The sequence below is a fragment of the Mustela nigripes genome, chromosome 2, assembly GCF_022355385.1.
Source record: "Mustela nigripes isolate SB6536 chromosome 2, MUSNIG.SB6536, whole genome shotgun sequence".
NCBI classification, from domain to species: Eukaryota; Metazoa; Chordata; class Mammalia; order Carnivora; family Mustelidae; genus Mustela; species Mustela nigripes.
Genome location: NC_081558.1, coordinates 120,790,059 through 120,817,131, shown reverse-complemented (window position 1 = coordinate 120,817,131; position 27,073 = coordinate 120,790,059). Strand labels below are relative to the sequence as shown.

The 27,073-nt window shown below is 34.2% G+C and overlaps 1 protein-coding gene across 2 annotated transcripts in view; it reads left to right on the top strand.

The window, feature by feature from the left end:
• Positions 1-27,073, top strand: part of NAALADL2 (N-acetylated alpha-linked acidic dipeptidase like 2) — a 1,087,900-nt gene that overhangs the window by 610,444 nt on the left and 450,383 nt on the right. For both annotated transcript variants that reach the window (XM_059391522.1, XM_059391521.1), the window contains one exon: positions 19,210-19,360. In XM_059391522.1, coding sequence (XP_059247505.1) covers positions 19,210-19,360 — 151 coding nt within the window. The remainder of the gene's footprint in view (positions 1-19,209; positions 19,361-27,073) is intronic.

Below are 27,073 nucleotides of genomic sequence, written 5' to 3'. Positions count from 1 at the left end.
CTTTTTAGCTCCACCACAGCGCCTGAAAAGAATTTAGCTAGAGGACGTGCTCCAGGGGGAGAGCTATCACTACAGATGACTGTATTATACCATAAACTACGTATGGTAGACAAGGAGGAACTAGCAAGGGCTATCTGATCAAACTCCTGTATGTCCCATTATTTCTGAAGGGCCAGCAAACATTTGTTTACCAATTTACTCTTTTATATTTTCTTGTGAATTGCATTTCAACCTTTTGAAGTCACAGATCACTGCCCAATTCACCTTAGTTTAGAAAGACATACATACCTCATTTTGCCTGTCTTTGTCCATCTGTATGGAATCCGGGTATATACAAAATTAAATTTGATTTTCTTCTGTTAATCTGTCTCATGTCAATTTGATTCTTAATCCAGCTGGAAGGACCGTGAAGTAAGCAGTAAGTTCTTCCTCCCCTACATGATAAAAGCACTTCTGTTGGTTGACCTTATGGAGCAATGGGCTAGATGGACTTGGAAGCTTGTTTTGTTATTTTGTTAGTATTAATTCTTAGACATGATATTCCTGAGCGGATGTTTTCATTAGTTTTACTGCTTCCAAGCTCTGATTGTTGCATATTAGTTATGACTTCGTGGAGAATGCAGATTACTCTTCCTGAACGTGATGAAATTCAATCAACAGACTTCTAATAATGCATAATTTTCTTTGATTATAAAAGCAAGTATCTCACAAAAGGAGCAAAAACAAAAGAAATTCTTAGTGTTATTTGTGAGCTTCCCATTTCTGGGATTTGTATTGTCCAATTTTAAATTTTAAAAGCTGTAGAATTTTCAAATCTCTCTGCCCCACCCCCAGCCCAGCTCCATTCTGCTGGACCCTCTGGTTCTCAGCCCAGCTTTCCTATTTCCTCTCTGAAGGCCTGGCCTTCAGTAAGGTTGAGTCTTTTCTCAGTTACGTGTTTTGCATTTCTATTTCATACTGGGCTTATTTAAATCAGGATAAAGCTGAATCATTTGAATTTAACTGGGAAACAGTTTTAGGACTTAAGAGATCAACTTTTATATTTATGAGAAGTGTGGGATACGTTATATCTTAATGAGGTGCGAATCACTGTTTATTCTTGTCCTTTTGTTAAATCTTTGTGTTTCCCTTAAATTACCTTTGGGTCTGTATTTTGGAACATTTTTTAGTGCAAGTAAAATTGTATTATTATATATTTATTTATTGGGGTTACGTTTTAAGTCAATCCTCTCAAAGTTATGACTGCAAAGTCTGTGGAACAGCTTAGATACCACTATGAAAAGCATGCAGCTGTCTCTCTCCTTTGCATTCTTAACTCACTATTCATTCCAATTTCTCTATTACATATTTCTGATTCACTGAATATGAAAACTCATACTGAAGCACATTTAATTAGCTGTGATTTAGTCTATTGATATAATGAGGATGGGTGAAGAAGAGAAAAAAGGAAAAAAATAATTACTGAAATACAGGATTTTGGCAGAATTGATAACTACTGATGTATGGTACCAGAAAGAATGTGAATGATGAAGTTCTACAGGACCAAAATTATCTTTGTTAAGTAGAGAATGGCATCTAGCTGTAAATGATGACACCACTGGCAGTGGATGTTCACTGTGGATTACTCAATAATGTGGATGCTTTCGCAGTTTGAGGATCTGAGGCTCTTTGCTTTGAATTTAAATGGAGACAAAATACAGGAAAGATGAGCAGATACGGTAAATCCAGTTGCCCTTCCAGTGGGGGACACCGTAAATTGATTAGACCTACTCTTGTGACTCGCCAGCTGTTAGCCAGGGGTGTGAGGGATAGTTCAATTTACTTTAAGAAGATAAAGTATATAACAAATTTGATCCCAAGGAGCAGTAAGCAGTAATTAATCTTAAGAGAAGCAAGAAATTTTTTTTAATTTTTTAATGTAGGTAATTATTTAAACACTCTGAGCTATTCAATTTATAATTCTTTAAGTTTTTTGTATCTTTTTTTTTTCCTCCCTGCTAACCTAAGTTTTTAACTACTACAATATCCAAAGAAGTATAGTTTGGACCATATAATATCATAGGAATTAAGTAATACTTAAAGGAGAGAGAAGTAAATTAATGATTTTTTAAGTGAATAATGGACAAGAATGAATCAAAGGCAAACATTGTTTTATTGACCTATGTTTTTCAGCCTAAATTTTGGGCCATTTTTATCTGTACACCTTAATTAATGATAGCCTAGCTGCGGCTTAAGGGATTTTAGAATAGTAATTATGATTCAGTAGCCACACTTCAGAGTAGAAAACTTTTTCAGTAAACTTTTCTTACTATTTGAAGTATGTAATATTTAATATATATGTCCTTTAAGGAAATGCAAATAGTATGTAAATTTATCCCCATATATAGGCTAACTTAATGAAACATACACTGAAGAAAGATAAAGATATATTTTTTAATGTATTTCATATGCTGTATTACTAAAACTACCTGTACTTTAACATGAAAATTTCTAATACACTATGTTATAAAATGGCATGTAGCACAGGGATTTTGTAAATACTGAGGCAGTAGGTTTGGTACTTAAATTTTACCCACAAATGTTAATGAATCAATCAATCAACCAGTCACTCAATCTATGCACACACATATACATGTGTGTACATATAAAAGTGTGTGTATATACATATACATTTAAATGTATATGTATATACACACATGTGTACAACATGCATCTTTTTACATTGTGTAGATCCAGCTGCAAAGTATAAGTCAAGATATGGGCAAATAATAAATAGTAGTTCTTAGTTTTTGAGGATAAAGCCTAGTCACCAATAAATAGGTTGCATAACAATCATATAATTTTTAAAGCTGCTGGAGCTAGCATCTTACTTTAAGAAACTTTCGATATTTGCATGGTATGAATAAAGTACCATCAAGAAAATCATTTCCCATACAACAAATCCTCACCAGGTTTTTCTGCTTGCTTGCTTTTTTTTTTCTTTTCTTTCTTTCTTTCTTTCTTTCTTTCTTTCTTTCTTTCTTTCTTTCTTTCTTTTTCTTTCTTTTTTTCTTTTATTTCTTTATTTTTTGTTTTGTTTTTCTGCTTTCTAACCCCTAAAATGTATACCAACATCTTATCTAAGTCTCCTTATCAGATAATCTCACATTATATACTATTGTTTTCCATTTAAGATTTTAGGTAGAAATGGGGTTATAGTGATTTTTCTTAAGGTGCCCCACACAATATTTCTAGCACAAATGATTCAGCCTCCATTCCCATTTTTAAGTTTTCTTTAGAGCTCATATGACTGAAGAAGCTAGGTAATAACAATGATTCTAATAGATATCTTTCACGGATAAGACATGAAAAACATTTCTGTGAAAAATGTCACAGTTCTGAAGTGGTGTGGTTTTTCAATAATTTGATTTTATGATTTATCTATTGCATTGATTCACTGTACTTCATTCTAGATGTTAGTTACAAAGCCAGTAGGACAGCAGTGGAAAGCAGCTGGGGTTTAGTATGGGGCTTTTCATTCTGTTCCTGAAATAGTTGTAAAACTATGTTAGTAATCCAAAGGAAGTCTTGGTGCCTAGCTTCTCAGGATAGGAATTATTTGTCTACATTAAGATCAGAAAAAGATCAGAGATAGAGGTGCACAACGAAATTCACATGACAATTTTCTCAATTTAGTTTACCTTTAATACATAGTGAATGAATATTCACTATGAGTTCAATGAAGAAAAAATACCACTATTTGTCCAGGCTTGGGGGAGAAGGGGAAGTGAGAGAGAAATAGGCTGCTTCCTGTGAGTTATCATCACCTGTCTGCTTCCTTTCACATCAGTGTCAGTCACAAAATCAGGAGTCATGAGCTTTTTGATTTACAGAAATGAACTTGTTAGTGAGTAATCGCCTCTTCTTCAACCGTGCAGATAGAGAAGAAACTGACTTTCCTTTATTTTCCATTATCTCCTATCCAGAGAGGTTACAAACATATGAAGTATGCCCTAATATTTATGACTTAAATACTTAAAAATTACAGCCCTTGTTAAAGTCTGGTGTGGACTCTCCTCTTTGCAGATTTGACTTTTGTAATTGAGACAAAATGGCACATGCCTGTACTAATTTCTATATTAATTTGGCATTGTTACTGCCCATTGTTGGCTTTATTAAAGGCCCTTCCCCTTGGCAACCTCCTCTTTAGTTTCTAGGGGAAGCCGGTGTTCATTGCTACTCACAGGGTGTGCTGAGCAGCTGTAGGACCAGATGCTCCACTGGCTGGATACTTTGTTTGATTTGAGTCTAGGGACATGGTCAGGCTGCTTATGAAATATTTAATTGATCCAGATGTCACAGTTTTCAACTTGCTGTCAGTTGTGATGAATTTGTTTCATACTTAATGTTTGCAGATATTTCATGGTGCAAATACTTCTTCAGATCCATACATTATGGGTGCCTGGGTGGCTCATTTGGTTGAGCCTCTGACTCTTGATTTTGGCTCAGGTCGTGATGTCAGGGTTGTGAGATAAAGCCCTGTATCCATATCATGAGTGTGGAGTCAGTTTAAGATTTTCACCCTCCGTCTTCTTCTGCCCCTTACCCCACCTCTAAAAAAAAATAAATAAATAGAAATAAAAAGTACATGCTTTTCTTTTCTGTTGTTTTACATTTCATTATTTTTCTAAATTAAATAATTCCTTCTTTCTAAATAATTTTGTTTCTCTTTCTAGTTTATTACAAGGAAAACCAAGTATCTAAGTATATATATATATATACATATATATACATATATATATGTATATATATACATATATATACATATATATACATATATATACATATATATATACATATACATATATATATATGAACTATAGAAAGGATAAGTTTTTAACTGAATAGAAGTTCCATTGTATCACAAAAGTTTTATTGCTATGTATTCCACTTTTCATTGTGCTCCAGATGCTTTTCACTTATTCTGTGATCTCTAGTTATTAGGGAATAAATTAATTTTGTTCATGGTCTTATTCATTTCTAATTGACTAGATTATGGTAACTATATCACCAATACGAATATAGCTTTTAGAATTTTTGAAAGATTTTCTTGGCAGCAAAGTTCATGTAAAATGATGATTTGCGGGTATGCGTGAGCTCTGTGAAAAATGTTAAGTTCCTAAAATTCATTATTTAATTATTTGATTCCTGTACATCTTACATTTATGGCTTTAGAATTTGTCTAATTCTAAAAGAAGTATATCCCCCATATAAGTCTGTTTTTAGAATTTCATCTTGCATTCTCAATATATTTTTAGTTTGCCATTATGCTGTTTAGTACACTCATATTTGTGGAATATCCTTTATCTATTTTGCTGATTTTATTTTTTAATTCCATAAGGTATATCGTTAATTTTTATTGCTCTTAATTTCAGATATTTTATGTGAATTTCCCCTTCTAAATTTTTTTATTTGCCAAGTGCCTATTTGCTTATCATTTCCTTCAATCATTATTATTTTGTTTCAAAAAGCTTCTTGTAAAAAACATATTGCTAAGATTTTGTTTCTTTTCAGACATCTCTGATTTTAATGGGATGATTGATGTGTTTTTTTTCCAGCGTAAAAATTTATATGCTTTATTTTTCTTTCATCGTACATAATGTTTATTATTTTTCCCCTATTTCCTGATTTGATATGTTCATCCAACTTTGTTACACTCATACTTTTTGTTCTATCCTCCTCAATATGTTTGAGATCTAATAAACGTGTACTGCAGGAATAATTATGATGATGACACTGTCTTACATATGCCTGTTTAAAAGTTTTATCATTTCATCTATCTCATCTTATTAATTCGACCTTAGCAAGGCAAATACTATTAGAGAAGTGGATTTAGATAAAACTTCTGTCCAGTGCAAGGGTGACTTCTATTAATTCCCTGACATTTCTCCTGCATAAATCTATCTCCTGCAGAAGTATTCATGCTTATTTCATTGTTTGGCTATATCAAGTTTTGCATCGTCTGTTCTTACAAAAGTCCAGAACAGGGTAGAAATACTCTCTAGGACTATTTTGGATCATTGTTCCTTAATCCAACTTCATATCCAAAGAACATTCTTTCTGAAGATGAAGGAGCCGTTCCATTTTGAACCTTCTGGGCTTAGTTGTGTCAGGACCATTGTGATCTCAAACTGAATCTTGATATAAAACAACTGAAAACATGAAGAGAGGGGAGCCTGGGATAATTTGATCGCTCTTTGTCCAATAGTATACTCTTCATTCATGTTTAATTTATTTTTCCATTTTTCCTACTAGCTTAAAACCAGTTTTTCCAATCTTCATTAATACAAGCTATCTAACCACAAAAAAGTTACACCCCACTGAGCCACAGTTTTCAGAAGTTGAAAAAACAAAAACCAGATACAAATAAGAAAAATAGTAAGTGTAATTTTAAAAATCTCCCAGGGTGGTCTGACAATTGAATGATGTTAGTCAATCGTTTGGGAAAGTCTTTTTTTTTTTTTTTTTTAAAGATTTTATTTATTTATCTGACAGAAAGAGACCGAGCAGGCAGAGAGGCAGGCAGAGAGGCAGGCAGAGAGAGAGGAGGAGGCAGGCTCCCCGCCAAGCAGAGAGCCCGATGTGGGACTTGATCCCAGGACCCTGAGATCATGACTTGAGCCGAAGGCAAAGGCTTAACCCACTGAGCCACCCAGGCGCCCCCTTTTCTTTTTAATACTAACCCAAGTAAAAAATTTACAGTGAAGAATAATGGTCCTTTTATATCTTTTAAAATTAAAAAAGGAAAAGTTCAAGGATGTAATTTATGGTGCAGCCCTAGTAAATGTATGTATGGTGTACATATGGAAGCTGTGCATAATTAAGATACCTGGGATATTCTTAAACCCTTAAGTGTCTTGAAACATATATATGGGATATGCAATCAACTGTGAACATTAGAAAATATAATAGAAATTGCAAAGGATTTATATATAAATTTATATTTATATATAAAATACAGATTTTATATATACATTTTATTTCCCCTCAATATAATAGAATTGCAAAAGATTTGGAAGCATTTTTTTCTTTGTCTATGAGCAATTCAATTATTTTGTTTCTGAAATAAATTAAGTAAAGCTTATTGAGTCTGATCAGCCTTTGTTTCCAGGGAATTGCAGTTCAATTTCATTTTTAATTAGAATTGAACATTTTGGATTTCTTAGCACTGGTAAGCAAGACCCAGCAATATAATGTATGTACTTAATTTGTATTAAGTTTCTGAAATTTAGTGTTGAGAGTGAACAATATGTCTGGTTAATATTTAAACATCTCACAATGCTCTGTTGTAGAAGTTTCCATTTGTAAAAGCTGCTGTTCTATAACAAATTGCTTTCACTTTCAAATAAACCTGTTATCACAACATGAGCAAAACTTATTCAATTAAAAGAGAAAACAAAGTAATTATTTACTCCCATTTGAGGTGCTCAACAGCTTTTAAACATTCTAGAAATGCCTAGGTAAGGTAGATATTGGCTAAAAATCATTTCGTATAATATTACTGCTTTAATAAAGTATAGAGGTATATTCCTATGGGATAGACATTTCTATATAGGAAACCATTCTCTCACAGAAAAGGAATCTTATTCTGATGAACCTGCATGGAAAGGAGCCATGGACCATGAAATCAGTTATGCTAATGTTTTTTCTCCTTTTTCAGTTCTTCACATCTGTGTGTGTGTGTGTGTGTGTGTGTGTGTGTGTTGTGTATTCCACGGTAGTCTAATGCTGCTCATCACACTGGGGCTATTTGAGAACTATACATGCAAGTTATCATTTTCCTTCACTTCTGTGCACTCAGGCATTAAACTGGATATGTTCTATGCTGAGAGTTTTGTCTTAATATAGTCCTAGGGGCTGGGAGAAGTTTGCAGTCACCTGGGACATAGTACACTGAAAAAATACTTTGAACTAAATTCTTAGGCATCTGCAATAAAAAGTATAGCAGGTAGACTTAACAGTTCATATAGTTTCAAAAGGTAACTCTGAGTCAGAATGGACCCTTGCTGTCTTACATGCTTAAAAAAAAAAAATCTAAAATCTGAATGAAAATGTACATATAGGTAATTTTTTTCATCCAAAGGGCATAGTGATTCTCAAGAAAATCAAAAGCCTTTCTGAACCAGGGAAGTGGAAACTCTGTGACCTCCAATGTGTTCATGCTATAAAAAGGCCCTGTCGATTTTTGCTGGACAGAATTCCAAAGACAACTCAAGATCTATTAACTGCATGGACAAGAGACATACACTCTGCCCATTGCTTGGCAACTATAAATCCTCCTAGTTAGTGCCATTAGAAAAAATAATATGGAATTTTTTTCTATTCTTATTGAATTCTCTGCAAGACCTATGCATCACATTTGCTCTCTAGAGAAAAGAAAAAAAAAGTTGCAAATAATCCACGCCCCTGTATATGTAATGCTTTTGTGTGCCTAGGAGTAAGACAGTCCTTCAGCTGTTCATTTCTGGCAACTTGTCCTATGCCTGATTGAAATCTCAGGTTTTACATAATTAAATAAATTAATTTCAGGAGGGGTTGAGAAATTATGTCTCAGTGGAGTAGACTGCCTTTTTTTTTAAATGGGGAAAATCTATAAGAAGGTAACAAAAATAGTGTTTTCTTGATTAGTAAGGAAAATGTAATAATCATTATCATCATTTTAAAAGATATAAAATAACATTTCAAGTAATAGCATTATAACAATTAATAGAAACTAAAGCTGTTTGGGGAAAAATGTATTCCTGGGAGGATCTTAGAATTTTTTTTTTCACATTTTCTCTAACATATAACAAAAAGCAAACAGATCGGTAATAAGTGAAAGATAATAGAAGAGTAGATTTAAGTCATATGAATATGTACTTTTGGAAATAAACCTATGAAATTTCATCATTTTTAAATCAAGAAACATTTTTTTCAAGATAAGTAATTTTGGGAATTTTTGCTTTCTTAATAGCATTCCCTATCCCAGAAAAATGCAGAGAAATTATACTCTTTTAATTATCAACCTGGTGCTCTTCCTTGTTTTCCTTCTCATCATCAAAACAAAACCACCTCACCCATGAAAGTCCTTCAGACATACCACCTCCTTTGAATCTGCCAGTCATTTTGTGTGACTGATGGGGCAAATGTCATCTCTTTTTATGGATGAGAAAATTGAACTGCATAGCTTTTCAGTGGCAAGCCCAGCATTCCTTGCCGAATGGCTGGACCAGTTCAAGACCTCTTACTCTCAGTGGGTTTTCAACTGCCATGTTACTTGCAGGCCAAGCTACAGCGAAACAACTCCATAAACTCAGATGTATTTCTAACAACTTAGAACATTATCTAACACTTAAAAGTAGTCCAAGATTTGAAGTATTTCTATGGTGAAATTTTTAAAGTAATTCCAAATATGCTCTTTTTTTTTAATATAATTTTTTATTTTTTATAAACATATATTTTTATCCCCAGGGGTACAGGTCTGTGAATCACCAGGTTTACACACTTCACAGCACTCACCAAAGCACATACCCTCCCCAATGTCCATAATCCCACCCCCTTCTCCCAAACCCCCTCCCCCCAGCAACCCTCAGTTTGTTTTGTGAGATTAAGAGTCACTTATGGTTTGTCTCCCTCCCAATATGCTCTTTTATGTTACTCATTCGATTTTTCCTCATATATTTTCTCCATATCCACGCAACTTGGAGAAGATTATATATATATATATATATATATATATATATATATATACCTCATATCTATATCTATATCTTATCTATCTACATATATGTAGTGTATATCAGGTAAAAAATTAAAAACACCACAGAGATGACTTTATTTTTTTTTAATGTTCATATGAGGATCCATAATATAAATTTAGAAAACATTGAATATCAAATATATAGCTAGGTTTTTTTCCTTCTTGTTTATAAAATTAGGAGCTCTATTTAGTATTTCTGTTAAATAACTAATTTTGTACACAGTAGAAATAGAAATTTTTAATGCAGCGAAATATCAGAAAATTATTTATGTCAATAAACCTAAACAATAACAAATTTCTGTGATATCTTTAGAGATATATAATTCTTATTCCTTATCCATGGGTTTCTCCCCCTTGTGGTTTTTGCTAAATATGTTCTTAAGTTAGAAGCATACATTAAAAATTATTATTTGTTCCTTTTGAACAATGATTTGTTTGGTAGAGCAACAGCATGCCTCTAGGTGGAAAAGAAGTATCTGCAGTTATTAATATCAGCAACTTATTTACTAATAGCAATTGTATATTTCTCCTCAATATTGACTATAAGTAATGAAATCATGTTAGAGAAATGAATGTGTATTCAATTCATGAATCTCCTTGATAGAGGAAAAGACCCCAGGCCACTGTGTTTCCTTCCCCAGTCTCGAATCCCTCTCCCTGAAAATAAAATGGTTTAGGTTAACACTTGCTCACCCCCACTCTATCATTGTATTCTCACCCTGGAACCTAGAATATTGGACCCATGCAACATAGGTGGATCCATCAGTGATAGGAAAGATTAGAAATGTAGAAATAAAATACAGCATTCTCTTCAGTATTTTGAAGCTACAGTTGGAAAAATGATACCTTAATTAATTTTTTTTAAAAGATTAGGCTTCTGCTATGCAGGAAACATTACAAAGGTTAGAAAATAACAATATGCATTTAAAAAATTGAAAGAAATTTGCAAAGTTACTTTTTTCATGATTTAGAAGTTGTATAGTTTAAAAGGAAAAGCATAACTAAATAAATTACTCTGAATATGCTGTTACCTACATGGCATGATCTGGTCATACTTATATCATGATTTACTTCACTTATGAAATGAGAATAATTGCACAGACAATGAGACATTAGTTAAAGTGAAATAAAAATGTTACACATGAGGATACCTTACACAGTAGCTCTTCCTTCCTTCCCTCCTTCTTGAAGTGTAATGATAAGAGTTGAGGTTTCTTTTTAGAACTTCAACAGCAACCTTTACTGTCTGCATAGCTTCCAGTTTTTTCCTCACAAAAGCAGAAGGTCATTGCTTCTTATTAATCTCACTGGAATTATTTAAATAACTTTAGATACATTCAGTAAAGCAATTTGAAATCTAAGTAGAGGTGTTCGGTGAAATAAAAAAAGAATGCTGTGATTATGTCTTGGATACACTCAGTCTGATTACAGTGAATATTCCTCACCATAATAGTCTTTTTTTTTTCTTTAACAAAGGAAAGTGGGTTTATTTCTGAAACATAACAAAGCAAACAGGAATCTTACAAATCTCTTTAATGGTATACTAACAATACAATACATAATTAAAGGGCAAAACAACAAACCTATAAACAGGGAAAACAATCTCAAAAAGGAAGAATAACATAAAATTTAAGCCCTCAAGTCAAAATATCTGCTTAAAGAATGATCACATATTATGTGTCCAATATTTTTATTTTTCATATATGCCAGAGTCATGTAGTTTACATGAATAAGAAAAAATGAAATAAATAAATATTCATTTCATGAATATGAAATATTAGGTTCATGGTTTTTTTTAAGTTTATTTTTATTTTTCTGTTACCATAGCCATGAATCCTTAATGCTTTCTGTTATAATGCATATTAATCCCCTGACAGTACTTTGTAAAAATCCAGGTCTTTTTAGTAATCTAAATAAACAGGCATATAATTCACACAGTATTGATTCCGGTGTCCTCTCAGAAAGCAAATCACAACAAGAGAATCTGATGTGTTTTATAAATTCACCCTTCAGCAAGTCTATTTATCTTTGTAAAGGATAGATGTATAACTGAAAGGAAAGCTCTGCTTTAGCAGAAAGATTGCCAAACTTGAAATTGGAAAATTCTGGTTTGATCCCTAGAATACCACTTAGTTGTTCTGACTGTGGATCAGCCTTTTAACCTTTCTGAATCATGACTTCAACAACTACACAGTGGAATTGAAATGACATACCAGATATTCTGAATGAAATTCCACTAATAACTTTGGGGACGGTATCTGGCTCACAGTAGATGTGCAACTAGTCCTTCACAATTTAGTTTCAAAAAGACTCAGAAGACTTAGATTCTGATCGCAATTATTTTCCAGAGTCTTTGTATAAAGTTTGGCACCTTATGTGAATATGCGAGTTCGCTAGAGCTGCCATAACAAAATACCACAGACTAGGTAGTTTCAAGAGGAATTTATTTTTTTACAGTTTGAAGGACTGAAAATTGAATATCAAGGTATTGACATGTTTGGTTTATCCTAAGGTCTTCCTTCTTGGCCTGTCAATCGCCTCCTTTTTGCTCAGTCCTCATATCCCTTTTCTCTATGTACATACTTTTCTGATGTCTATCTCTCTTCTTAAGGACACTAGTCATACTGGATTAGAGTCCATCAGGTTGACCTCATTTAACTTTATTTACTTCTTTAAAGGCTCTATTTCTAAATACACTCACACTCTGAGGTACTGAAGGTTAGGACATAAACTTGTGAATCTTAGGGGAACAAAATTCAGCCCATAACAGTAGACCTTAATTTTATTTGTAAAATTAAGTCCCTCTTACATATTTCCTCTTTTTATCTTTACTTTTGTTTTCCACATGAAGACTCAGAGAGCTTTTCTAGCTATGGAGATCAGAGAAATGGTTCTAGTGCTCAGCCAATATTTTGAAGAAGTTAAAAAAACAGAATCACAAGCTTCTTTTTTTAAAAAATATTTTAGAAATATTTTTTTAAGATTTTAAAATTTATTTATCTGACACAGAGAGAAAGAAATCACAAGTAGGCAGAAAGGCAGGCAGAGAGAGAAGCAGGCTCTCTGCTGAGCAGAGAGCCCGATGCAGGGCTTCATCCCAGGACCCTGAGATCATGACCTGAGCCAAAAGCAGAGGCTTAACCCACTGAGCCACCCAGGTGCCCCCAAATCACAAGGTTCTAACTTTGGTTCTTAAAATCAGGTGATAGTTGAGGGATTCCACACATTGTAACCAGTGAAAAAGAGCAAGGCTGGTGTTCAGTGGGTTCTGAAGGGTGAACTGACAATTTAGGAACATCTGTAGATGGATTAAAGTCTAGCTGTGGAATTCATGGTGAAGACACTGGAGAAGTGGATTGTCTATTTCATAGCAGCACCCTCCTTCTGGAATAGAGAAAACATTTTGATTGAAAAGAAAAGAAGTCAATAGGGAAGAAGCTATATGACAAATATCAGAACAGGGTCCTTTCTCTTTCATGATTCCTGGCTTTCACCTCCTATGAATGATTTTTTTTTTTTCCTGAATGTATGAATACCATGCAGCCACCCAAATGCTGCCAGTCTTCAGGCAATGGGAATATGAACGAACCCATGTTGGACCATTTTTAGGTATCAGACTACTTATTCCCTGAATGAGTAGTTTTTAGGGAACTCTGAATTTTGTTAGATCTGCTCAATAAGACCGTTATATCCTGCCCATGGATTTCTAGTATCGTTTATTTCAGAGGCAATTATCTGGCAACTGTTAGGACCTAGTTGTATACACTATACACAAGGAGAAATATATTAATATGGCTCATAGCAAGAAATATGGGATCAGTCATCTTGAAGTTAGCCAAAGACCTTTTATCTGCATGACCCTGTCAAAAAGACAAACTCACATGTTCAAATCCCAGTGCCTTAGTCTCCACTGTCCTTATCTCTAACTTTTAGATAACAAAACATAAAATGAAATAAAACAAAAATCAAAACAAATTCTGTTTTAATTATGCATTTTTATAGAAGTTTAAGGAGAAAGCAACCCTTTTAATGGAGTATGTGTGTTTATTTTAAGTTCAGAAACAGGTTGGATTAATATTTATGTTCATATTCCAAAATACATATATACAAAATGCCACAAACAAAATGTATTGCATGTTTTCCAAGCCAGTGGGTGTGAAATATAGAAGAGAATAACATTCATGTAATACATTTGTCCCTATATGCATTATGTATTCATTCATTCATTGATACATATACTAGTTTACTCATTAACTCAACAATAGAGAAATCATTTGGTGCCACGTGCTATGCTAGGCACTGGGGATATAAAATAAAGCAATAGCATTCCTGTCTTCAAGCGGATCATAGCCTAGGCTACTAAAAATACCCATCAAATCCTTATGAATTCCTAGAGATAAAAAATACAATAAAATTTTACTTTAAGGACTATAATTGCTTCAAATGGTGGAGCCATGACCTAGCTTGAAGGGAATTGACTGACTCTGCATATAGAAATAGGAAAGTGTTCCAGGACGACTATTGACCGTTTCTCAGTTTCTAGTCCAGGACCTACCTCAGACATCGCAGGTGTGTTGGGATCTTAGCTCCCACGAATACTTAAGTAAGGTTCATGTTAGCTCAGAGCTAAATAAAAGAGTCAAAGCTATGACACTGGTTTAATGATTTCTATTTTCATGGAAACATGCTCCTATGGCACTTTGTGTAAATTAGGAAATGGTGCACTTGCGGGGCGGTATAGCCTAATGGGTCAGTATAGTATACTAGCCGGTGGCTGCGGCTTGCTGTACATGACCTTATAACACTGAAGCTCAATACCATTTGCTTGACTCATTTTTTTGTTTCTGTTCCAACTTCTAACTGGCTCTATTATGTCAAACACTATTTTAGTTTACAAGGTGGAAAGCATGATAAAGAATCCCAAACTCATTATATATATATATATATATATATATATATATATATATATATATATTTGATAAAGAGAAGCAAAGGATAATCAAAGTAGTATTAGGAAATCTTAGCCTTACATTTGCCCTCTCTTTTCAAGAAATGGACCCCTACCCCTAGTATAATCATCATCTTGGGCTAAAACAATCTAAAGGAATGAAAGGTGCTGGGCGGGGCAAACAATTTTCACCTGTGCTCCCAGGAACAGTCAAAAGCAGACAACCTGATGACAGGTACCTTCATCCTTTTTATATGTACTTGCCTTTGAATGCATTTGAAGAATATAATCTCACCAGAATAGTAGCTCCTTTGAGTATTTTAGGCAACCACTACCTCACTGTGTTCAAAATGCAATACTAACAAAGCAGAGGAACTTTTTTTTTTTTTAATCTGATTTAATGTAGGCATTTTCCTCAATTGCTAACTTCAGTGGAAATCCAGCAATAGATAATTTCTAAAATTAGGTCACTAAATTAAGCCACTTATTTAAGGGCTCTATGACAGCAAACAAGGGACAGCATCATGAACTAGATTTGATAAAATTGGAGAAGTTTATACCTCAGGTCCAACCATTGCAGGCAGAGGATTAGAAGAGGGGATAAAAATCACATAAAAGGCTATCTCTTCAGGGTTGTAGGGAATTAATCAACTCTGGCAGAAGATACCATACTATTAAACTGCTTTGCCTCATTATAAGCTGTCATGTTTAGAAAAATATCATGGTCTGTATTGATTATAAAAGGAATCACAGTGTATTACCAAACATAATAGAAGAATTAAAATATGCAACTGTAGCATTTTATTTTTCATTATGATAAATTCTAAGTCATGAGATTTCTTAAATTTTCAATAGTCAAATAGTTAATTACTGGCTTTCTTGTGTCCATGGCAGACATCTCTTATAGAACCATTTTCCACTTTTCACTGACCCTGAACTTGGCCTCAAAACACTTCCCCAGGCAGCCACTCATTGTCAGTTAATTGAGGTTAACACTTAAGATGAAAACTATTCATCATTCCACTGGTTAAATGAACTTCCTGAGAGCATAACAGAGACTTTGTCCTACTTAACTCCATATGCCAATGCCAGCATATTACCTGCACAGAAGTGATGCTCAATATATAGTTGTGAATGATTACCCCAGAAATAATAAAAATTTTCACTAGCAGGTAATTCTCAAAAAAAAAAAATGCAAGTGGCCAAAATTACAAACAAAAATAAATTTAACTTCACCTGTATATGTAAAAAATGGACAAATAATTTTTAGCTAGATTGGCAAATATTTCTTAAAAAATAATATTCAATGCTGGTGATCGAGGAAACAAGTACTCAGATATACGAATGGTAAGAATGTAACTTGTTATAGTTTTTCTGGAGGGAAAATAGTTTGTCAAAAATCATAAAAGTAGCAATACTTTCACCTAGAAATTCTACCTGTGGAAATACACTTCATGAAAAAATACATTTTGTGCCATCATTTAACTATAAAGAAGTTTGCTGAAGTATGATATAAAATATTCAAAATTTATAAAACCAACAGCCAAGGATTGGTCAAATAACATTTGATAGCCTTTCTATATATTTTTTTTGTTTCAGATTTTTATGTAAATTCTAGTTAGCATGTAGTGTGATATCGGTCTCAGGAGTAGCGTTTAGTGATTCGTCACTTATCTGCAGTACCCAGTGTTGGTCACAATTAAGCGCCCTCCTTGATCTCCTTCACCATCTAGCCCATCGGGCGCCCACCGCCCTCCCTCAGCCCGCAGTTTGTTCTCTGTATTTGAGTCTCTTATGGTTTGCTTCCCTCTCTCTCTGCTTTTTTCCTTCTGATGTATTCAGCTGTTTTGTTTCTAAATTCCACATATGAGTGAAGTCGTATGGTATTTGTCTTTCTCTGCCTAATTATTTCACTTGGCGTAATACCCTCTAGCTCCATCTACATCATTGCAAATGGCATGACTTCAGCCTTCCTATATTTTATTATTATATTATTTATAACATTCACGTATGTATCGTATACAGCTATTAATGTTGTATAGAAGTGTACTTATCAACATGGACAGATATTTAGTATGTGCTTTTAAGTGGAAAAAATAGATTGCAAAATTTGTGGTGTGTGGTCTTATTTTGTAATTATATGTGCATATGTGTCTAAGCCCTAATAAAAGGGTTTAAAGACTCCAACATATTAACATTTGCTATTTCTTGACAGATAGGTTACTAGGACTATTGCTATTATTATTATTATTATTATTATTTTGGCTGTATCTTTTTTCTCTAATGATCACAAGTCACTTTAATATTTTTAAAAAGTAATTTTAATATTTAAAACCTCCTTTCGAGAATTGTTCATATTTTTCTTGATTTATTCTTCTATAGTAAGCAGAACATTCGAAGTCATTCCGTTGGTCATTCTTTATAAAAGTAGTAACTTCAGCATCTAAACAATAAAAGCCCTCCCTAAGGACTTCAGTGTGAGCTTTTAGAGAGTCCATCTTAAATGTGGCCCTCTTATTGACATATTCTTTGTTCTTTTTTCCTTTTCTCATTCTTCCCCTCTCCCTAAATCCTCCTCCCTTTTCATTAAAACACTGATGAGAAAATCCTAATTCAACAGGAGTCAATTGTTCTTTGCTTAGGCTCACAAGGTTATTTTTTCTGATTAATAATTAAATAGACCTTATTTAATATAACACATTAACTAGATAATACATCCTTGTTCATTACTCAAAAATTGGAAAGTACAGAATATTTTTAAAAGAGTTGAAAAAACACCTTTAATGTGATGTACTTACATCAAGTATATTTTTTTACTATTCTGCATATTACTTCTCTTATGTAAAAACCATATTATATGTACACTTATATGCTTTATTTTTCCAATAGAACTGCATCCCAGGGCACCTGGGTGGCTCAGTGGGTTGAGCATCTTGCTGTTGATTTCAGCTCAGGTCATGCTATGAGGTCTTGGGATGGAGCCCTACATCAGGCTTGGCACTCAGAAGGGAGTCTGCCGGAGATACTCTCTCCTTTTGCCCCTCTGTACCACATGCACTGTCTCTCACTCTCTCTCAAATAAATAAATAAATAGATAGATAAATAAATCTTTAAAACAACAACAAAAGGTGCATCCTAAGTATTTTCTCAGAATTCTCTTTCTGTGTTTTTTTAAAGAGTAGGTGCTGTGCCAAACCAGCATCTTTCTCATTTGTTCCTTCATTTAACAATCCTGGTGAATGACTACTATGTGCCTGTTAAGAGCAAATGCACACTGTAGAGAAGATAAGCATGGTTCTCTCCTCATGGAGGGGCTCAGCTAGGCCCACAGCTGCTGCCTTGCTTGGGCCACTGTAAAACTTAATAAGTAAGTAAAGCAGTTATTGGGAAGTGAAGTATAGGTGTTAACTACAGTCACACAAGGGACAGCAACTGCCTACGCTTAGTGTGATTCCTAGTCAGAGTCTCCATTATTGCCCTCCCCCAGGTCGCCTAAGGGCTTTTCCTCTCTCATTGGAAACACGTGGTTTACCAAATTATGATCATTGTTTTTCACATCAGGTAAGTCACACTCAGCTATATAAGCACTTTACCCCAACAATTAATTTACCAAGTTAAAACAGAAACAACATGAAATGGCAAGTTCATCTGCCCCATCATACTTATATATTGTGTACATACTGAAGAACAGAGAGTCATCTGCGTTAGATACGTCTCAAGTGAAGTAATCAGGAACTGTTCTCAAAAATCTTTCATGACCAAGACAAAGCCGGAACTGACCATTCAGAAGGAGGCCCCTGGGTTCTTTTCATCCCTCAGCTGCTATATCTGAGAGGTAGGACTGGAATATCCTGGGCACGGACCAGAGTGTCTAGGACAGGGGGGCCTTCGGGATGGTTCAGGACAGCGGCTATTTGCCAAACGATGTGAAAGTATTTCAACATATTAGCAACAAGGATGACAGACTGAGCCCTCTAGGAAATAATCTCAGAATATTGTAGGTGACTTCTGCTTTAAGGGAAAGACATTATAGCAGCCCAAAAAATTCTTTTACAGCAGAATTTTGTCTTTTGTAGATCCTTTGTTAATCTCATGAAAGTGAGACTCCAGATCTACTTAGACAACTAAAAATGAGGGAGGGAGAAATTCCATGTGCAGACAACTAAAATCAAACACAGACATTATAGGAATGCTGCTACAATAATGTTGAGACAGAGGAAAAAAAGGAAGAGCCAGTGGAATAACTCTGTGACTGGGCTTGATAATTGGGAAATCTGAAATGCCTAATCATTTCAAAAGAAAAACCCAGAAAAGAAAGTTATCTTATTTTATTTCATTTTATTTTAATTTTGAGGGGGGAGTGACTTAGTTATGAAATGGCAGTACTTTCAATGTATATGATAATATTTTAAATATTAAGTTAATATTTAAACTATTAAGCTATTAAAAACTATTAAACTAATAGTTTTCTCTTCTCTTTTAGCTTTCCTTATTAGAAAAGGCTGGATTTGGTGGTGTTCTTCTATATATTGACCCATGTGATTTACCAAAGACTGCAAATCTTAGCCATGATACCTTCATGGTGTCACTGAACCCAGGAGGGGACCCTTCAACGCCTGGTTATCCAAGTGTGGGTAAGTGCGCGGTTAATCTTTCCCATTCTTTTAAACACTACATGTTATAATTTGTAAGTACATGCTGGATTAGTCAAGGGATAGCAAAGTTGAAGAATTCTTACCACTCCATATTCAAAAAATGATTTTTATCTGCTCAAGTTATAGACTATCCCTCTATTGCAACAAAACTTTTTTTTAAGTCTGTAACAGTCTGTAATGGATTTTTGTCTGGATAAGTTATTTTTGTCTGCATAAGCGTATTTTCATATTTTATATGTTATTATTGATTGACTGAAAGTTTAATTAATACCAGGTGGGAGAGGCACTCCATATAGGTGGAAAATATATACAAATACCTAGAAGGTTGAAATACCTGCTGCTTTAGGGTGTCTGTAATTATTTAAAGCAGAGAGTCTAGGGGTACACATGGTCTGGTTTGGTGACTTAAGCAGTAGGAAATGATGCTGAAAAAGAATGGAGTTAATATGATCAACTTGTCTGGCTCCCTAAGGGAAGGGATCTTAATCACTGGAAGCATAGAAAATGGCCATCTTTGCATCAAACATCCTTCTCTTTCTCAGTAAGTTGTGTTCATGTTATTGGGGGGTCATGTGGCAGACAGAAGACAACTGAATTTGGCAGGTGCTCCCTGCATCATTGAATTTCTGTCCAATGTATCATTGACAAGTGGTCCATTAATATAGTCTTGGCTGTGGAATAAGCTCTGTGAACCTTCTTCCAGCGTGAGAGTAACCCATTAACCATGACACTACAGTCAGTAATTAAACTAACAACAACAACAACAAAAATCATGTAATTATTCATGTGTTCTGCCAAAATTTTTCCCTGTTTTCTACAAAATATCACGAGTTTCTAATTATCTTGTTCAAGTCCACTTGTTCTCTCTCTATGTATATTAACTTTACTGATTAATCATTAACTTTCCAATAATGAAGTAAATTGAATCAAATATGAGTTATAATTTATAAATTTTGTTAGGTCTACTGATTACTGCTTTATCCTCTAAAGTACATTGCTAATAATCCATTTAAGAATTTCCCTTGAGACCTTATTGATAGGTATTTTTTACAGTCTATTGTCTCATTATTAGAATTTTGAAATTAAAATTAGGAAATGTCCATCTACATCACCAAAAATGTCAGCTCTAACCTCCTTGGGTAATAACACCTCAGCTTCAAGCGTCTGTGCCGCTTCCAGTCGGTGAACGGGAGAAGAATTAGGCACAAACAAGTCAGCTGCAAGAGATTGGGAATAGGGGACAACAGTCCAAAAGATTGCTGCCCCCAGCAACTCCACAGTCTCGCTTTTATTAGATAGAAACAGTAACAGCGGAAGAGTCGATGAAGGTCAAACGTTAGTCATATGCCATGTAAATAAACAAGAAGGAGGGCAGAATATGTCTGTACAAGTAGTATAAAGTTCACAGTTGAACAAGCACATTCAAAGGACTTATCTAAGTAGCCACAAGTGCTCTCTGGTGGGGAAAGAGGAGATAACGGAAAAATGGAGCAGGCAGCGTTCAGCCCTCAGCGGGCTGGGGGTTCCCAGCTGCTCCGCTTCAAGGCTGTATATCGTCCTCTCCCCCAGAGGCCTGTTGCAGTATCTGTTTTTCTTAAGGCTGTATCTAAATGTGCTTGGTAACTAGTAAAATTTCCTGGGGGTTATATTTTAAGTAACACGTTGTTCTGAGGGGCAGTTGCAAGTCTGCATATGACAGCTAACGTTTTTGTGACAAATCAATGGACGGCAAGGCTATCAAAAGCTACTTTATGAATACTCTGTTCAAGGTGGGGAATTGACCAGTTGGCAACATTTGCTCTTAATATTTTTTTTGACTCAGATCATTTCATAATTGTAGAATTCCATTATATCTAGCAAAATGTTAGCCAGAGTCTCAAGCAATCTCAGAATTTTTTTCTCTTCTCTTTTTATTTCTTTTCTTTTGTTTCGTTTGTTTCATTTCTCTTTTTTCTTTTCTTTTTCTTTTTTCTTCATGTCTTTTTTCTTTCCTTTTCTTCTTCCTTTCCCTTTCTTCCCTCTCCTCCCTTCTCTTCCCTTTCCTATCCCCTTTTCTTTTCTTCCATTCCCTTCCCTTTTCTTTGAAATAATTTCAACTCATAAAAATTTTCAAATAGATTATTTAGAGAATCTGTGTGACTTTATTCCAGACTTCTCTCATACTAACATTTTATATAATATTATTCAGTTGTCGAAGCCATAAAATTCACATTGATGTGGCGCTGTTAACCAGTTATAGACTTTATTCAGATTTCTTCAATTCTCTCCCTCTCTCTCTCTGCCCTGGTTGCTAAGAAGCTCTGATTAACCATAATGACTTATACCATTGGCTCCTGATTTATTTATCCCTTCCTCTTGCAATTATCTTAAGATCTCTGTGTCTTATGGTTTTATTCACATTTTTAAAAATAACAAAACCATCCTCAATTTTGTGGGCAGGGAAGGAGGAGGAGAAGGCAGGTTGTGAATTGTAAATAAAAACTACTGCCCTATGACCCAGCAATTGCACTATTGGGTATTTACCCTAAAGATACAAATGTAGTGATCCAAAGGGACACATGCACCCGAATGTTTATAGCAGCAATGTCCACAATAGCCAAACTATGGAAAGAACCTAGATGTCCATCAACAGATGAATGGATCAAGAAGATGTGGTATATATACTCAATGGAATACTATGCAGCCATCAAAAGAAATGAAATCTTGCCATTTGCGACAACATGGATAGAACTAGAGCGTATCATGCTTAGCGAAATAAGTCAAGCAGAGAAAGACAACTATCATATGATCTCCCTGATATGAGGAAGTGGTGATGCAACATGGAGGCTTAAGTGGGTAGAAGAAGAATAAATGAAACAAGATGGGATTGGGAGGGAGACAAACCATAAGTGACTCTTAATCTCACAAAACAAACTGAGGGTTGCCAGGGGGAGGGGGTTTGGGAGAAGGGGGTGAGATTATGGACATTGGGGAGGGTATGTGATTTGGTGTGTGCTGTGAAGTGTGTAAACCTGGTGATTCACAGACCTGTACCCCTGGGGATAAAAATATATGTTTATAAAAAATAAAAAATTAAAAAAAAAAAACTACTAAAAATAATTTACTCAAAGTGAATAGCAGCATCTGACTTAATACCCTAAATACTGTTGGGTAAATCATTATTAGTGGAACTAATAAAAAACTACCTCTTTTTCTAATATTAGGAACTCTGTTTTATTAACTAGTCTAAGGATAATGAAGTCCTAAAGAAGGGTATTGAATAATAAAAATACAAATAGGTGGTTTTATATGTTTGTTTTTAATATATACATAATAAACAGAAGAGCATAACGAACTTTCCATATGCCTCACCTTGCTTTGTCAACTATCTACATTCTGCTATTTTTCTGTTGTCTGTACATCTCCTCACACCCTACAACACCACTTGTATTTTTACAGAAAAAATTCACATAAATTGAAATGCAGACATCTTAACCAACAAAAGGACATACCCATATAATTTCCATGCCTATTTAGCTATAGTACATTTTTATCACATCGGAAATTTCAGTCATTCCCCATCACCAGCCCTTGCTCCACACCGGTCTCACTTTTATCATGGAGTATGTATTGTGTTAGGTGCAGGTTCTTTTGCTTAGAATAATGTCTTTGATGTTTATTCACTGTTCCATGTAACAATTTATTGTTGGAAAGTATACCACAATTTTTGAATTGATTCAAGTAGGTGTTTTTTAAAATAAGAATGCTAAGGCACTCTTCTGCAACATAAGATCCAAATGGATTGTTGAAATAAGACACAGGAACTTCCTATAAGATCGTTCTTCTCAGTACATCTCATTGCATATCTGAAAAATTCTTGGTTATTATAGAATCAGAGCAAAGGATAAAAAGAAGTTTTTAAAAATGCTTTCCTCCTATATCAGGAAAATGATGTCTTTTCATTCTTTTAATAAAAATAAGACTCTAGATTCCCTTGGCATATTAATCACCCTGAGTCTTATTTTACTTACCTTAAAAAGAATTATACTAATATAATAAATATGTCGCTATGTATAGATATAGATACAGATCTTACAAGATTGTAAAGAAATGCAATATCTCAAACTTTGCCCCAGACTTAGATAGGAATTCTGAGGGAGGGGTCCAAACATCTGTATTCTAACAAACTCTCCATATGGTTCTGATGCAAATGAATTTTGAGACCTGCTGAGCTAGAAACTTTATGCTTCTTTTCCAAATCATAGTTGGGTGGCTAGGACTCCTGACCCAAACTTTGTGACCTCATGTTACTGTTCTTTAAACATCTTATATTGCTGCCTTTTATTTTCCCCACCTCCATGTTAATCAGGACTGAGGAATATTTGCGTTCTGGAGCCTGGATCCAATTTTTGTACTCCATTAGCTCTCAGTAAATATTGATTGAGTGAATAACTTGTTCCTTTAACATGACTACTTGTCTTTGATGATTCTGACCCTAGGCCATACCCTGCTTTAATTAACGTAATTAAAACAAAACAAAAAAGTGTGTATCAGCATGTAACTCTGATGGATTTGTTTATAAAATACATGGTTTTTCTCCTTAAATGCTCTGTTTGTTCTTTCATACATATTCTACCACTTAGAACAACAGAAATTCTGCTTAAGATATCAGGATATTAAAAGTCTAATCTAGGGGGGGCGCCTGGGTGGCTCAGTGGGTTGAAGCCTCTGCCTTCGGCTCGGGTCACGATCCCAGAGTCCTGGGATCGAGCCCCACGTCGGGCTCTCTGCTCAGCAGGGAGCCTGCTTCTCTCTCTCTCTCTCTGCCTGCCTCTCTGCCTACTTGTGATCTCTGTCTGTCAAATAAATAAATAAAATCTTTAAAAAAAAAAATAAAAGTCTAATCTATTCTCTTAATTCCTTTGATAACTTATCAAATATGTCAAAGATTAAGTGTCCAAAATATCAGACTTCATCATAAGTACTTCTACCAACTTGCTACAAGTATTTCAACTACACGAAACTATGATCTAAGCAAACCACATTTCCTAGAACCATTTACTTTTAGAATTCTAAGAGACTTTCTGGTTCATATAGGGTTCGAATAGTTTTGAGGCACAAAAACTTGATCATGTTAGCTAAGGGCTCATGTAAATGAGGCATATGAACCAACATTTATAATAACTGGTCATAATTATAACACCAGTGATTAGTTATAATAAAAAAATATGCTTAGCTTAAAATCATTAATTGGTTTTGCTCAAAACAAAGAGAGAATCAGAAAGCTATGGATGAGAATTAAATAAGGGGAGGTAAGAAATAGACCCTTTAAGGAGGATATTATTTAGTCTGTGTTGAAACATGGAAAAGAAAATCCTTCCCCAAATTGTAAGTTTCCGATGGTCTGACAACTAGACTAGAAGTAGTAGTTAGAAGTCCTTTTCTTTCCATATTTTTAAAATAATTTATCTTCTGAAACCTCTGCTTGCTATAGGGTTCATTTTGATTTTAGTACCATCTTCAAATATCTGCCTGTCTAACCTATGGACAACTAGTTAATTGAAATCCAAATTTTCTTTTATCTTGCCTGAGACTTAATTCTTCTTTTACACCATTTACTGAAATCCATCCCAATTTAAAGTTTTCTGTATCTGTCACTCTTTATGTTTGGTACAGTCCCGTTTTATCGCCCCTTTTTTCTTTGTTTTAAATTCTAGAGAAGAAAGTTGTTTCAGTGGTTTTACTCTAGTGAAATGTATCAAACGACACAGTTTATTTAATATTCCCAGTGTTACAATTCAGTGGATCTATGTGTTGTTTACCTGCTGTCTGTTCAACATCACCTCTGCCAACCAAAAACCACTCAAAGAATAACGAATATCACTGTAATTTGTGACAAGTCTTCTCCAGGCTTTCTTGGTCCAGTTACCTGGACAAATGTCGAAAGATTGACTTGACTTGGCACTAAATCAACTGAGACAGTGTTGAACTATTCCCTGACTAGAATAGCAGGAAATATAAATGTGTGCCTAGTTGTCAAAACAAAGTGTTAGATATTCACAGCATGAAATGTCTTGTTGCCTTGTTGGAAAAAAATAAAGTGTCTGTATTTTTATTATTTTACTCTAACTGGTGGTTCTTGTATGTGTCTGGAAGGCTTCAGCTTTACATGAAATATTGTCCAAATTGGTCCTAAGAAACATTTAAAGAGTGGCTCAAAGTTAAGCTGATTTTTTTTTTCAATAAGTTTCATTTGCAGCATTGTGAGAAGAGAGATTGTTTGAATTCAAACTGCTCCTTTCAAAAATCTAAATTTTGTTTTGTAAAATAATTTTAGTTACTAAGTTTTCTTGGTCCTAAACAGGGAAATTTGTAATTGATTGCTGCAATGTCTAAGATTACAGCTCTTTAGAGAATATTTTTGAATGATTATTGTTCATAGACAATATGAGTGCCACATGGTTTTCTACTCAGTCAGAATGTTCTTTACTTATTATTGTACTCAGAACTCTCTATTTTAAACTAAACACCCACTCTATCAATGGAGACAATCAATTTGTATCAGAATTAAAGTTTCCCCCAAAATCTGGAATTCTAAGAAGATGAAAAAATCTACTGCTTGAAAAAATGATTCATCAGTAAATTTCCATCACAATGAGATAAGAAGCTAATTGAAACAATAAGAAAATTAGTTTTACATTGTTATAGGACTTTGTATGCCTTATCTTGTTAGATTTTTCAACAGGACAGCTTTTACTGTCCCCACTTTCCAGATAGGTAAACTGATCCATAGAGAAACTGAGCTTTATTCAAAGTGATCAGACTAATATAACCAACACTTAAACCCCAAGTTGCCTAACCTCTAACCTAATGAGAATTCCACTAATATTATCTTGCATCAATCATAAAATTTAGGTAAGTTAGTTTTATGAAAATAAGAATTGCATTTGGTGTGACATCGGACAAATGATTGAATTTAATGCTAAAATACACTTGGCTCTGTTTGTTTCCTCCCCACTTTTAACACATGATTAAGTGTAATGTTGAAAATGAAATATAAAGTATAATGGTAAAATTATAAAACTTGCCTGCAGGTTTAGACTACAGCAATATGACATCAGAAAAAATTAGGATTAAATCATATGCAATTGCCGATATTCTTCCAGAGTATAATTTCTATTCTTCTCTATAAGAATACAATAATTATAAAAGAAATTATAATGGAAGAAATAAATTGAACAACTAATTAACTAACCAAACTATGTGAGGAAAAACAGTATCGAGAAAAGACCTGGTTTTATTTTTTCAACCACAAAATTATATAAATTATTTTAGTGGAATATATTTAAAACATCATTTCCATGACTTTATTAACCTTTTTATCTAAGAACTTTAAACTGTAAAATACAACCATCTGATTATCTTTCTCAAAAATACAAATTGTTGTTCTCATCATGGGTACAACCCACTTTTTCAATGTATTAGGCAGTAGCTGAGCAGAAGATATAAGCTAAAATTACATAAAAGAGCAAGAATATGCCTGAGAAATAATAAGTCCTGCTGTGCAACACAATTTTTTAAAGATTTATATGGGCACCTGGGTGGCACAATGGTTAAGTATCTGACTCTTGGTTTGGGCTCAGGTCCTGATCTCAGGGTGGTGAGATGGAGCCCAATGCTCCCTGATCAGCAGGGAGTCTGTTTAAGATTCTC